The sequence below is a fragment of the Microcebus murinus genome, chromosome 1 (genome assembly GCF_040939455.1).
Source record: "Microcebus murinus isolate Inina chromosome 1, M.murinus_Inina_mat1.0, whole genome shotgun sequence".
Classification (NCBI taxonomy): Eukaryota; Metazoa; Chordata; class Mammalia; order Primates; family Cheirogaleidae; genus Microcebus; species Microcebus murinus.
Genome location: NC_134104.1, coordinates 122998414 through 123013303, shown reverse-complemented (window position 1 = coordinate 123013303; position 14890 = coordinate 122998414). Strand labels below are relative to the sequence as shown.

At 37.4% G+C, this 14890-nt stretch overlaps 1 protein-coding gene across 1 annotated transcript in view; it reads right to left on the bottom strand.

The window, feature by feature from the left end:
• The window catches only part of ACAD11 (acyl-CoA dehydrogenase family member 11), an 80238-nt gene that overhangs the window by 10912 nt on the left and 54436 nt on the right, over positions 1-14890 (bottom strand). Inside the window, exons 14-17 of the mRNA XM_012766869.3 lie at positions 7095-7161; positions 5996-6081; positions 4066-4137; positions 3030-3184 (exon numbers count right to left, since the gene is read on the bottom strand). Coding sequence (XP_012622323.2) covers positions 3030-3184; positions 4066-4137; positions 5996-6081; positions 7095-7161 — 380 coding nt within the window. The remainder of the gene's footprint in view (positions 1-3029; positions 3185-4065; positions 4138-5995; positions 6082-7094; positions 7162-14890) is intronic.

Genomic DNA, 14890 nt, shown 5'->3' with positions numbered 1-14890 from the left:
TTAGTAATATTTTTATATTGATTTCATGTTGAAATGATAAGATTTTGAATGTACTAGATTAAATAAAATACATTCAAATTAATTTAATCTGTTTCTTTTTATTTTTTTTTAATGTTGCTACTAGAAAATTTAAAATTACATTGTGAATGGAAAAACAAGCACCACATATACTCTCCAGCAAACTGGTATTAACTGAGCAGCACCTAAGTGAACACATAGGTACTACAGTAATAGGGTATTGGGCACGTGTGGTGGGGTGAGTATATACATATATAACGAGTGAGATGTGCACCATCTGGGGGATGGTCATGCTGGAAACTCAGACTTGTGGGGGGGAAGGGCATTTATTGAAACCTTAAAATCTGTACCCCCATAATATGCCAAAATACAAAAAAAAAATAAAATAAAATTACACTGTGGGCCAGGAGCGGTGGCTCACGCCTGTAATCCTAGCACTCTGGGAGTTCGAGGCGAGTGGATCACTCAAGGTCAGGAATTCGAAACCAGCCTGAGCAAGAGTGAGACCCCGTCTCTACTAGAAATAGAAAGAAATTAATTGGCCAACTAAAAATATATAGAAAAAATTAGCTGGGCATGGTGGTGCATGCCTGTAGTCCCCGCTACTCGGGAGGCTGAGACAGGAGGATTGCTTGAGCCTAGGAGTTTGAGGTTGTTGTGAGGCAGGCTGACGCCACGGCACTTACTCTAGCCTGGGCAATAGAGTGAGACTCTGTCTCAAAAAATAAAATAAAATAAAATAAAATAAAATAAAATAAAATAAAAGTAACATTATGGCTCACGGTATATTTCCATTGGACGGCACTGTCCTAGAGGTTAAAACATGGCTCTGAATTAACAATTCCAAACAAGCTGCCAGCAATCAATGAACACTTTTTTGTGGCTGTAAAACTGGGTATAACTTCATGAACAGAATCAAAATGCTTTACTTATCAGCTTTAGAATAAAGGAGGTGTTCTCAGCTGGGTCTCCACAGATCGCTAGATTTGCTGGAAAGCATTGAGTGGGTAGAAACTAAGTGTTCCAGGGAACTGCCAGATTTATTTACTAAGCCAGAACTTTGATTGAGAACTTTTTGCATTAGAGCCTGGAAAAATTTAGAATGCAGCTGGAAGGAGTCTCCAAATTCAGGGAAATGGAATATTCCTTTCACAAATTGGAAGGGGGAAAAAAAAAGCTGGCCCATATTCTTGTTTATGACATGTTCATACATATCTTTTTGCTTCTGCCAAATGATTTCATTTGTGCCAGATGTGAGAAGTTTCTAGTGAAGAAGGGTATGTTTTTTAAAAGCCCAGGCTTGCTCTGTATGACACATTAAAAGGCAGGAGGGAAATGTTTCTCTAGTATAGTATTAAAATAGCAGTCATGAAAGCAGCGCCTAGGCAGTGTGCTTTTGTGCATTCAAGATGCCTGTCTGCCCGCTGTACTATGTCCTCCCTTCACCCTGCTCCAGGGTTTGCATGACAAGCTTGAACAGAGAAGAGGGGAAGAAGTAATGGCCAGTGCCATGAGCAACTCTTCAGTCCCTCTTCAGGAGTGTCAGGGGCTGTACCCATGGCCCTAGAAGGTCACACTATCTCACCTCTCCCCATCCAACAGCAGAACCCTTGCCCTCACCATATACTAAAGAGGTTCCCCACAAATCAGTCCCATAATCAGTCCCATGCGTGGTGTCATAGAGCAGGCTGTATTGTTTCATAAAAACAATGATAGGAATAAATCATATATATGCCAAATAATACTTCACGATAAGCAAACATAGCATATAAGAATTTAAGGTACAGTATATTTATACTGTAAAATTTTATAAGGTGGTCATAAATGTGTTTACAAGGAGAACAATGTACTAAAATATACATGTCCAACAAACACAAACACAATTCTATCACAAGTTTGACCTCACACTAACATGTGAGCAATTATAAATATTAAATATTTAATAACAATTCTTCTTGCCTTCATTCTTTCATTCACTCATTCATTTATTTATTTGAGACAGGGTCTCACTCTGTCACCCAGGCAGGAGTGTAGTGGCATCATCACAGCTGACTGCAGCTTTGAACTCCTGGGCTCAAACGATCCTCCTGCCTCAGTCTCCTGCGTAGCTGGGACTACAGGCACATGCCACCACATCCAGCTATTTTTAAAATTTTTTTGTAGAAATAGTCTTACCATGTCACCCAGGCTGGTCTTAAATTCCTGGCCTCAAGTACTCCTCCTGCCTTGGCCTCCCAAAGAGCTTTGATTACAAGTGTAAGCCCCTTTGCCTACCCTTTCTTGACTTTTTAAAATTTAGGGGGATGATTTGAATATCCCTCTTCATTGTAAAAGGCTTTCCAAGGAAATCTAAAATGATACCTTGTTTTTCCTCTCAATCTATATTTCCTAATTTTGATTATATTGCCCACATGTAACTATATTTACAGTGCTTGGTAAACAACAGATTCAGCAGTATACAATTTATAGATGAACATTCAAAAAATCATGAACATCCCACCATGGCCCCAATTCTACTTGGATTTCTCCAGCGATAGGGAACTCAATTCATCCCAAGGCAGTCTATTCCATTTTTAAATCTCTCTAACAAGATGTTCCTCCTTTCCCTGTATTTTGGGTGGTTTTCCTGTATCTTTACACTATCTGTTCTAATTCCTTCTAGGACACCAAAAGACAAGGCAAATAAATCCCTCTTCCTTATGACAGCCTCTTTATGTCCACAGAGAGCTCTAAGGTACCAAGTTGTCTAGAGAATGAGAATCTGAGAAAGTTGAAGGAATTGTCCACACTCTTGTGTGCTAAGCTGTTGAAGCGCTTTAGAAGTTATTTATTCTTTCACTAAGATAAATACCTCTCATCAGACTATATTTAAATACAGACATAAATATACTTCATGGAAAAGAATCAGTTGTACATATAGAGGAAAACTTTCTCTCACTAAGTAATGGTTTTGTTCAAGGTTAGTGTAGTACACTGAGCCATACAAAACTCAAACAAGTAATCATCCTTACATGTGCATACAGTTTCTTCCCAAAGGCTACCCTTTGCGATGCCCGTTCACACATGATCTGCAAAGCGCGTTCTGCCAAACCGACCGTTCTCATACAGTGGTGGATTCTGCCAGGTCCAAGGCGGCCTTGGGAAATTTCAAATCCCCTACCTTCACCTATGAGAAAGGGAAACATGAAGATGGTCCAGCCCATTCCTTTTGTTATTCACATAAATCCTGGGAAAATAGTGAACTGCCCTCAATAAAAATGGCATGCTGATGAGAAAAAAGTCAGTTCTGTAATGAGCTTCATTATGTATTTATGAGAATTTTGATTTCTGTTTTAAAAACCACCATCATTAAATATTTCAATCAAATGTAAGAACTGTCTCTTGAGCTACTTTATTAGTGTAATAGTTACAAAGGCGGATAAGACACAGTCCCAACACTGAGAGTTTAAAATCCGGAAGAAGGGGGCAAGGATAAGGGCTATAGAAAGAAACAAAGAATGGCAGAAGAGGGAGAGATTTTCCATTTGTCTTGTAACCTTAGGGCCCGGCAGGTATCAGTGGCTTGTTGTGTGAATAGGGTGAGAAACAAAAGCATTCCTGAAGGCAGTATTTGAGAGGTTCTTTGAAGGCTGCATAGAATTCTAACAAGCAAGAGCATAGAGTCATTCCAGGCATATAGTGTTCAGAGTTATTCATGCTTCTAACTTGTACATAAGACTTGAATTCAGTAAGTACTTAGGTTTTCTTAAAACAAGTAGAGGCCTACAGATCCTGTTTTAGGAAAAAGTATGTTGCTCTGAATTGTATAATTCATATATTCAGTCATGTTTTCAATTAATGTAATATACAAATCCACATCCAACACTAAAATAAAACCTTACTATTCCATATAGGAAAATCTGCAAAATGGAAAACTCTTCCTTGATAAATGGAGTAAATAAGAAAGGAGAGTATCTAAATTAAGGTAGGCTGCATATCTTTTCCAGCTTTAGACCTGAAAATATGAATATACAATACTGGTGAATCATTTGTCCAAATTTATCTCACCGAGTATTATATTGGTGGCAGGCACTCGTACTTGATTAAAATGGATCTCAAAATGTCCTCCATGAAAATTATCTATAAAATAAAAAATAAAATTTTAAAGAGCAATCTGAGTTGACCAAAAAAGTCACATGTAATTAGTCAGCGAAAGTATAATTACTCAAAGAAAGTGGCATGTAAAAGACTCCTTTGTCAAGAACATTCCTAGGTAGACCTCAGCTCAGAATCCCTAGCACCCAGCATCCCAGAAAACTCACCAACTGTTCAAGTTGGAGAGATTTTAGAAATCATTTGATCCAGAGGGTTTCCAATTCATTCTCTGAAGTTGTAGGGCTATGAAAAAGAACGACTGGGCTCCACAGCTCCACCCAGACTATTTTAGTATTGTTTTATGATTGCTTCTACCTTAAAATATTTTATGTATGGGATTCCAAATTCCAAAAAAGTTTTGCTTGGGAAAAGAAAATTTTGATTGGAAAAAAAAAGTTATGTTTCAAAAATTGAAAACAAGTAGTGTAAGTTGAATTTCTTATTTTTATCATGGAAACCGATGCCTGAATATGCCCAGGGACTGCCTGAAGGGAAAGAGCAGGCTCAGCGTTCCTGTTGTGAGTATGCCGAGACTGGACCTTCGGGTAGGTTTACTTTCAGTCTATACTTGTTCTACCCTATGTCTGCTTCTTGAAAATGCTGACGTTTGAATCACTGAGCCTGGGAACACATTCACGCTTTCATCTTTGTATCACCCTTTCTCCTCGCCAAATTCTAGAGATAATCTCATGCTGACTCTACACCCTTTTCCTGTCAGAATAGAGATTAATAATTAACCTTCTCCATGCTGTTTCTTTTGGCCTTGGACATAGGGCATTGGAAACATGCTGGTGAATTTTCCATACTGAAAATTCAAATGTAGGCTCTGCAGTGGATGCTATTTGCAGCTGTACAATATTATAAATACATTTTTGGTGTCTTTCAGGCCATAGATCTGCAACCCACCAATTTCTCTTGTGCAATTTGCTCCAGTGAGCTTGTTCATCCTATCTTGCCACTTAAGCTTAATTTGTGGGTACATCTTACAGCTGTATCCTACAGAAGGTGAGGATATCAAATATTTTACAAAACTGCAAGTCTTGTATCTGCCACTTGAACATATTCATTAGTCATATTCAATGATATAGAGAAAGCCAGAGGCACCACAGAACCTGAAATTCAATTAACTTTTTCAAAGCATTTACCACCTAACATGCTATATAATTTATTCCTTTACATGTTCGTAGTTATTGCCTGACTCCTTCACTAGCATGTAACCTCCATGAAGGCAAGAATCTTAGTCTATTCTGTTCACTACTGCTTTTCAAGCACCTAGTACTACTCAGTGCTCAATAAATACTTGCGGAGTGGATGACTTGAATAGCATGGACACAATAGACATGTGCCTAGGGTAGGTGGCAGGAAAGAAAAGAATCCTTGCCTTCTTAGAATTCCACTCAAAGGCAGAAGGAAGGAAAAGTCTGTACTCAAGTAAGTCAAAACTCATTGCTTATTAACAGTTATTATAGGTTGACTCAATAAGAAAGCTAAACTTGGAGATAAAAACAAATTTCATTGTAGATTACCTAGATTAATTTATCTATATCTATTTCATTAATTCATTATCATGGACGACAGAGAAAAGACTGGAGGAGTTGCTGTTCCTTAAATACAATCTGCCCTTTCCTGAAAAGTAAAGGAAATGAGGTAGAATGCTGCACTACCTCTTTTTATTTGCTCTATTCTGAACTCCACTGGCATTTACATTAAGATAGTAGTCAGAACCAATGAGATTTCTAAGAATGCATCTCCTATATTAAAATGCTATCTATTCCCTTCAATGTTACTGCATATTCTAGTCTCCTTCCTTGCTAATGCATGGGCATATTTATTGAGTACTTACCCATATAGCCAAAAACTGACAGAGGCCTTATTATTTCTACTCCAGGTGTGTTGATAGGAACAAGAACTATGCTGTGTTGTTTGTGTCTAGTCAAAAAAGAAAAAACAACAGTGTTAGGAAAAGTTAGTTGCTTAGCAGAAAAATAAAACAGATTCAGGCAAAGTCCCAATCCCAATCATCTTTTTGTTGTTGTTATTATCATGCAATCATACAAGAAGTGATGACTGGAATGGAAACTATGTAAAAGACATACATTAAGCATAGTCTGATGCAGGCTGTGATCAGAACAAAAAAAAATGATTTGAAAATAAGTGAAGTTGTTTGAAGTTTCTCATTGCTCAACAATGATAATTGGGAACTGACATACAAAGTGAAACATTACAAGATTATTGCCTTTTATCTAACTATCTAATTACTTTATTATTACAGACAGTTCTGAAACATTTTATGTCTAACAATCTGATCCAAACAACTTTGATGATTTAGCAACATTTTCTAATGCTGGAAATTCCACAGTGAAGAATGTACAGTAACACTCCCTAAAATGTTTTCCAAATATATCTCTTAGCAAAATACTAGTGAAATACAAATGTGACATTTAACCTCACAACATATTTTATATTATTATGATTTGTGCATTTTAAGTGCATTTTAAGTAAATTAGGAAGGTAGGGAGAAAGATTGACTCTTATTCCTATATAGATTTCTCAATCAGATTTGTTTTATAGGGTAGGCATGGTGGCTCACACCTGTAATCCTAGCATTTTGGAAGGCCAAGGTGGGAGGATTGCTTGAGGCCAGGAGTTAGAGACTAGCCTGGGCAATATATAGAGACCCCATCTCTACAAAAAAATCAAAAAATCTAGCTAGGCATGGTGGTGCATGCCTAAAATTTCAACTACTCAGGATAATGAGGCAGGAGGATCACTTGAGCCCAGGAGTTTGAGGCTGCTGTGAGCTATCATGATGCCACCGTATGCCAGCCTGAGTGACAGAGCCAGACTCTATTTCAAAAAAAAGGGGGGGGGGCGAGGGGGGGAAGAAGGACAGAAAGAAGGAAGGAAGGAAGGAAGGAAGGAAGGAAGGAATGTTTTATTACCTGGAGACAGAAATATTTGTAGTTCTTCCCAAAACAATTGCAATTTTGCACATGGGATTCCCAGCTCCTAAAACCAGGAGGAAAATAAGCAGAATAGATTATAAAAGGAAATTTCTGGTTTGACATTTCACCCTGAATATTCTAATCTTTTCAAGTTTATCTCTGGCAAAAAATAAGTAAATAGAAAGGAAATCTTTGATTGATTAACATAATAATGCTTACATTATGTACAACACAGTACGACAAGCAAGAAGAATGACTAGGCAAGGCCAAGAATGAACTCCAACAAAAAAAGCTGCTGCACAAAAATAATAGAAGTCAAAGAAGTATGAAACAGCTATAACCATTAAAACAATAGGACAGCTGTCCTATTCGTATCATTTCAGAATCAGTGTGCTGGAAATGTGAAATTTTATATATCTAATATAATATTTAATATATCCACATACATGAGGCTCTGATCCTACCTTCAGTAAGCCTAGTTCTCATTTATTGATTTATTAAGGGTCAGAAACTTGAAAATGTAAAGTTATTCTCATTTGAGTTTGGCTGAGAAGTAAGGCTACAAAAGAGGGATTGATCAAAGATTTATAAGTAGGCAAATGTAGCACCTGGCATTCTTACAGGACAGTATCTGGCACTTAGACTGAAGAAGAAAAGTATACAGTATGTTACAAAGAATTGACTAAACTCATTCTGAGACTTGGGGGGCTACAGCCTGAAAGTTAGCTTCCCATCGGCTGACCCTAAAGTGAATCCCAGTCATGTTCCTCCAAGAGTTTTCTTACAGAATTCCTTCTCAGGAAAGAAACACAGCTGGAAAAGGGTTCTATATTAATAACAGAGAAAACCTCAATCAGCTACCCTTCCTTTTCTCTTAAATCTGAACAGAAAACCAAGACTCTGTAGCATGTGAAAAGAATCTGCAACATTAAAGAGAATAACTGACCAAAATAAACTGGAACATTGATCACAAAGGAATAAAATAAAACAAGAAACAGGGAGAAGGTAAAAAACTGTCACAGAGGTAAAAGTCTGAGAAAGGGCAAAATGTTTTACAATTTCTCTCATTAAAACCCACACCCTTTATGGGAATTAAAACCTGCCTTCCTGACCAAGGCCAGTATTTTTAACCACAGGAGATGGCTCAATAGAATTGTCCAGAGATCATGAAATCCTATTCGCTGGAGATAAGGTCAACCAAAACCACCAGCTACACTTAAACAACAATAGCCCAAAGCCACACCATGTGACACTGGTCACATAGACCCAAGCCTAACCTCTGAAAATCCCCCTTTAAAAAGCCCTATATTTCTGCTTAAAGGCCAGATGGGGTCTTTTGAGACCCTAGTCTGGCACCCTCCTTCATTTATTGGAAAATTAATAAACTTCTCTTTTCTTTTCCTCAAACCACTTTTCCTCATTCTTCATTCTCACTGATTTGGTCTCTGGGACAAGTATCAAACTTTCTAACACAACAATAATGACAAAACTGAGCTAAACCAAATGAAAACTCTAGTGTAATATGAGAGATACAAATGTATTGTAGCCATAAAACCAGAAAAGTATGCTATGAAAGAGGAACAATCCAAGAACAAGTTTATAGAAACTTTTAGAGATAGATATAAAGTTTAATAGAAACACTAAAAATTAAATCAAGAAAATTTTTATATTATACCATGGAGTACTACTTAGCCACTCAGCCATAAAAAATAGTGAACTACCTATTGTATCATCCTGGATGGAGCTGGAGCCCATTCTTCTAAGTGAAGTATCACAAGAATGGAAAAATAAACATCACATGTACTCACCATTAAATTGGTACTAATCGATCAACATTAATGTGCACATTGGGGAAGTAACATTCATAGGGTGTCAGGCAGGTGGGTGAGGGGAGGAAGGGATGGGTAAATCCACACCTAATGGGTGCAGTGTGCATGCTGTCTGGGGGAGGGGCATGACTGTAGTTCTAATTTGGGTGATACAAAGGCAATTTATGTAACCATAGTGTTTATACCCCTGTAATACTCTGAAATAAAAAAAAAATTCCAATAAATAGAAAAAAACCTCAGAGACTGAAAATAGGAAAGCAAAAATAAGAGACCCTTAGAACCAAAACATAAAGTCCAACATGAGAGTAAAAACAGTCTAAGAAAGAGAAAACAGAAAAATAAGGGGAAGAATTTATCAAAGAAATATCTAGAAGAAAATTTTGTAAAACTGAAGAAAAAAAGAATGTTAGGATTGAAAGAGCCATTGACTGGCAAAAAGAATCTACCAGATATGTGCTTCTAAGATTTCAAAACACTACTAATCAAGAAGAAATCCCATAAGGTTTCAAAGAGAATAAGACAAGCCACCTAAAAAGAATGAGGATTAGATTGGCATCAGACTTTTCATCAGCCACAAGGAATGCTTGATGAAAATGAATAGTTCAACCTAGAATTCTATACCCATCAACTATCAATTTCTGTGAAGGTAGAACAAATACATATGCAGATATGTCAGATCTCAGAGAATTTATCTATTATGTACTTTTAAAATCAAACAATTAAGAATATACTCAAGCAAAATAAGGGAATAAATCAAGAAAAAGGAAGTCCTAGAATCCAAGAGATAGTGGATTCCAGGAAAGTAATATATGAAATCCTAAGATAATTGCATCAAAGTATGCCTAAAGAATAATCAGTCCAGATTAACAAAGAAAAACTAAAGACTCCGAGAGAGGTCTCCATAAAAGAAAAAAAGACAATACAAATAAAAGTACAATTTAAAGGTGTCTGTGTAAGGGGAAGGGGATATTATAAAAGCAAATAATGCAATTAAAGAAAAATGGCAATTAGAAACTCCAGGAAAATAAGTTTTACATGTACAAGTGAACTGTGGTCTAAATATAAAAAAAAAATGTAATGTGGCATGAATTTAGTAATACATATAGAGTACAGAAAAGTCTGGCCAGGCGTGGTGGCTCACACTTATAATCCTAGCACCTTGGGAGGCCAAGGTGGGAGGATTGCTGGAGGTCAGGATTTCAAGACAAGCCTAAGCAAGAGTGACACCTTGTCTCTACTAAAAAATTTCCTTGTCTCTAGGAAAAAAATTAGCCAGGCAAATAAAAATAGAACAAATTAGCCAGGCATGGTGGTGCATGCCTATAGTCCCAGCTACTCAGGAGGCTGAGGAAGTAGGATTGCTTGAGCCCAGGAGTTTGAGGTTGCTGTGAGCTAGGCTGACGCCATGGTACTCTAGCCTGGTCAACAGAGCAAGACTCAGTTTTAAAGAAAAAAAAAAAAAAGAAAAAAGAAGTCGATTCTAATTGACCTTAATGCTAGAAACACTCCTTAGACTGGCCCATGTGATTTTATACTGCATCAGTTACAGAAAGACACAAAATCTAACACACTATTTAAACCAGCACCGAACAATATTTACATAGTCTTGATAAGGTAAGTGCTGTGTGTTGGTTTTCAAAATTTAGAGTCATCCTGTGGTCAACCACAATTGTGTTTGCAAGAAAGAAGGCAAATATTAGTAATACTGACAATGTAAAAGTAGAAACTGCAGTGATACAGGTAACAATAAGGAAGGGAGGATAAAAGGTAGAGAAAGGAGAAAGAAAATTCGTAGTCTTATATTATTAATATAAAATGGAGCTTGAAGACATTCTGTCAAAAGAGAATGTAGAGAGATTTAACAATTATTTAAAGTTTAAAAAGTCAAAAAGCCAAAAAATTTGAAATAAAATAAATATCTACGTTAGGAAAAGGCAAAGAGTTATAATACAAATGAAGAAAATTGTCACTGTTCAAATTGGGAAGTCGATGGTTAGTGCCATAAATGAAATAAATCAGGAAAGACAAAAGATCATTTTACCTAAAATTGTAACGGAAACCAGAGAACTAAAAACAGACTATTAAAAAGTTCTCTCTCAGACATGGTATTAGATATGGAAGGATGGAAAACAGTATGCTCTTAGATATATTTTCATTTGTTACCATTTCTAATTGTGTAATAATAACAACTTTAGAAAACATTAAAGAAAAAACTAGGCTGGTCCGAAGGTAGTGAGTTATCTCACGTGATTGTTCACAGTCAGTTACAGATTGAACTCCTTGTTCTACTACTTTCCCCCCTCCTCACTACTGCACTTGACTAGTCTTTAAAAAAAAAAAAAAAAAAAATAAAAAAAAAGAAAAAACTAGCCTACCATCTTGTAAACATATCTATAAATCCCAATGAGAAAGAGACTGAGACAGGCCTTGCTGAGTGAACTACAAAATGTTTTCTTTCCTAATCTTTTTTTTTTTTTTTTTTTTTTTTTTTAAGACAGAGTCTCACTTTGTTGTCCAGGCTAGAGTGAGTGCCGTGGCGTCAGCCTAGCTCACAGCAACCTCAAACTCCTGTGCTCAAGCGATCCTCCTGCCTCAGCCTCCCGAGTAGCTGGGACTACAGGCATGCGCCACCATGCCCGGCTAATTTTTTATATATATATCAGTTGGCCAATTAATTTCTTTCTATATATAGTAGAGACGGGGTCTCGCTCTTGCTCAGGCTGGCTTTGAACTCCTGACCTTGAGCAATCCGCCCGCCTCGGCCTCCCAAGAGCTAGGATTACAGGCGTGAGCCACAGCGCCCGGCCACTTTCCTAATCTTTTAATCTGCAGGCCCTGGAGGAGTCATTTCCTGCATACAGTGAGACATCTCTCCACTTCCATATGATAACACATAACTCTAGAAATCCTAAATGGATACTCTATCTGACAAAACACTTAAGTGATAAAAACGAAATAGGATCAGCATGGCTGGGCTCGGTAGCTCACGCCTGTAATCCTAGCACTCTGGGAGGCTGAGGCAGGCGGATTGCTCAAGGTCAGGAGTTCGAAACCAGCCTGAGCAAGAGTGAGACCCGTCTCTACTATAAATAGAAATTAATTGGCCAACTAATATATATAGAAAAATTAGCCGGGCATGGTGGCGCATGCCTGTAGTCCCAGCTACTTGGGAGTCTGAGGCAGCAGGATTGCTTGAGCCCAGGAGTTTGAGGTTGCTGTGAGCTAGGCTGACGCCATGGCACTCACCAGCTTGGGCAACAAAGTGAGACTCTGTCTCAAAAAAAAAAAAAAAAAAAAAAAAAATATATATATATATATATATATATATATATAGGATCATCATGGAAAGGGAGGAATGGGAAGGAGGCAGTGTGCCTAAAATAGGTGACTCTGTTCGTCTCCAGCTAGTGCTGGAATAAGGAGATACCTTTACCTTTGACTGACTTAGAGCTTGAATCACAGGACTGCTTTCTCCATAGTCACAGCATGAGTATCTTACATCAGAATTGTAAGAATATGCAATCATATACATGATTTTATCTATGACTAGAAAGGAAGGGAGAGGCCTTTTAACTAACTGGAATAGGAAATTAAAAAAATATTAAATTGGATAACAGATGTTACACTGTAATCAGATAACAAATATGTTAGGCAAAATTGTCTCTCCCATTTTTTCCTCCAAATATGTGACTTAATGTCTATATTATGTATGATCTAGAGAGAAAAACCATTTTCTCCACCCCTGTGGGCATTTGTAATATAACCTTATCACTAAATCCAGTTGTTTCAAATAAAATAAAAATGCAAGCATTTTCAAAAATATAAGAAAAATGTAAAATTATTCAAATAGATCACTTTATTATGCCTCGAAAAGTCTGCAGTGTATGCACTGACATTATACAACAAAGGTCCTTAATTCAGTTTAAACATATTTCTTTTATATCAACCAATAATTAATGGAAGTTTTAGAATTTCTAGAGTTTGTTCTTCTTTTAAATGGCAATCTTTCCCTCTCTCCTTTTCTTTTGGAACTCCAATTACACATATTTCAGGATTTTTGACTAAAGACTCCCTAGAACTGTTCATTTCTTTCAATCTTCTCTTAAAATTGGAAACTTCTATTGGTTTAGCTTCAGCTCTGTCACCTCCACTGTTATTAAGTCTAGTCAGTGAATTTTTTTTCAAATATTTTACTTTTAAGTTTTGATATTTATACTTGGTTATTTTTTATGTTTTCTATTTCTCTTCTAGTATTTCCTATCTTTTTATTTTTATTCTTTTGACCTCATTGAGCAAATTTATAGAAGCTACCTTAAGTCCTTATCTGATAATTCCAACACCTGAATCATTTGGGTGATGCCCTTTTCCCTTGAAAATGGGTCATGTTTCCTTATTCTTCATTTGTGGAATAATTTCAGATTATATTCTTCACACTGTAATTCTTTTGTTTTGAAACTGAATTCTGTCATGTCCCTCCACAGAGTGTTGATAACCTTAGGCAGAATCAAACTGCAGAGTCTGTCTCAGTTTAGGTGGAGAGGAGATCAAATTTCAATGTAGTTTTTGTTATCTAGCTACAAGGTGTTTTGAGTCTGTCCTGTGCATGACTTTAATTTAGGAGACAACCAGAGACCTGGCCAAAGTTTACACAAGAAATCTGGAGTTCTGCTTTTCCAGTTTTCTCCTTTCTAGGAATACTCACCCAACTCCCTCATTTTCCAGCAGCCATGGCTGTCCTAGACACTGTCCTCTAGTTTCTCAGGACACAAGAGACCTTAGTTTTCTAGAGAAGCTTCATTCAGCTTTCCTGTATGACAATGTATCCTCAGGCCAAAGTCTAAAAATGGAAAACTCACCTTGTGCCTGTCTCCTCTACCAAATTTTTTTTTTTTTGAGACAGTGTCTCACTCTGTTGCCTGGGCTAGAGTGAGTGCCATGGCATCAACCTAGCTCACAGCAACCTCAAACTCCCGGGCTCAAGTGATCCTTCTGCCTCAGCCTCCTGAGTAGCTGGGACTACAGGCATGAGCCACCATGCGCGGCTAAGTTTTTCTATATATTTTTAGTTGGCCAATTAATTTCTTTTTATTTTTAATAGAGACAGGGTCTTGCTCTTGCTCAGGCTGGTTTCAAACTCCTGAATTCAAGTGATCCTCCCGCCTCGGCCTCCCATAGTGCTAGGATTACAGGCATGAGCCACCGCGCCCAGTCTCATCTTCCAAATTTTGACATCCCTAAAAAATCAGCTCGCTTTTGTTCACTCCCCAGAGGATTTCAGGTAGTTATTTTTTTGTAGCATTTTAGTTATTATATGTGAGAAAGTTAATCTTTTTTTTTTTTTTTTTTGAGACAGAGTCTCACTCTGTTGCCCAGGCTAGAGTGCCGTGGCATCAGCCTAGCTCACAGCAACTTCAAACTCCTGGGCTCAAGCAATCCTCCTGCCTCAGCCTCCTGAGTAGCTGGGACTACAGGCATGCACCACCATGCCCGGCTAATTTTTTCTATATATATTAGTTGGCCAATTAATTTCTTTCTATTTATAGTAGAGACGGGGTCTCGCTCTTGCTCAGGCTGGTTTCGAACTCCTGACCTCAAGCAATCCGCCTGCCTCGGCCTCCCAGAGTGCTAGGATTACAGGCGTGAGCCACCGCGCCCAGCAGAGAAAGTTAATCTTAAGCGCTTACTCCACCACACTGGCAGTGAAACTGCCCTAGAGTTCTCACCTTTAAACTCTGCCAAAAACCAGATCTTCACTTACCTAGTGTGATAGTTTCTTATATATTCATGATTCAAACATTCATGATATTTGAATACCAATATATATTTGTATTCATGAAAAATACATGAATTATATTTATTAGCTGGAGCTTGAGAACTGCAATCACCCCAAAATATGGTCATATAAGCAGAAAGAAATCTTAGAGAAGCTCTAAAATTTCAAAACCAAGAGCTTAAAATTGTAAT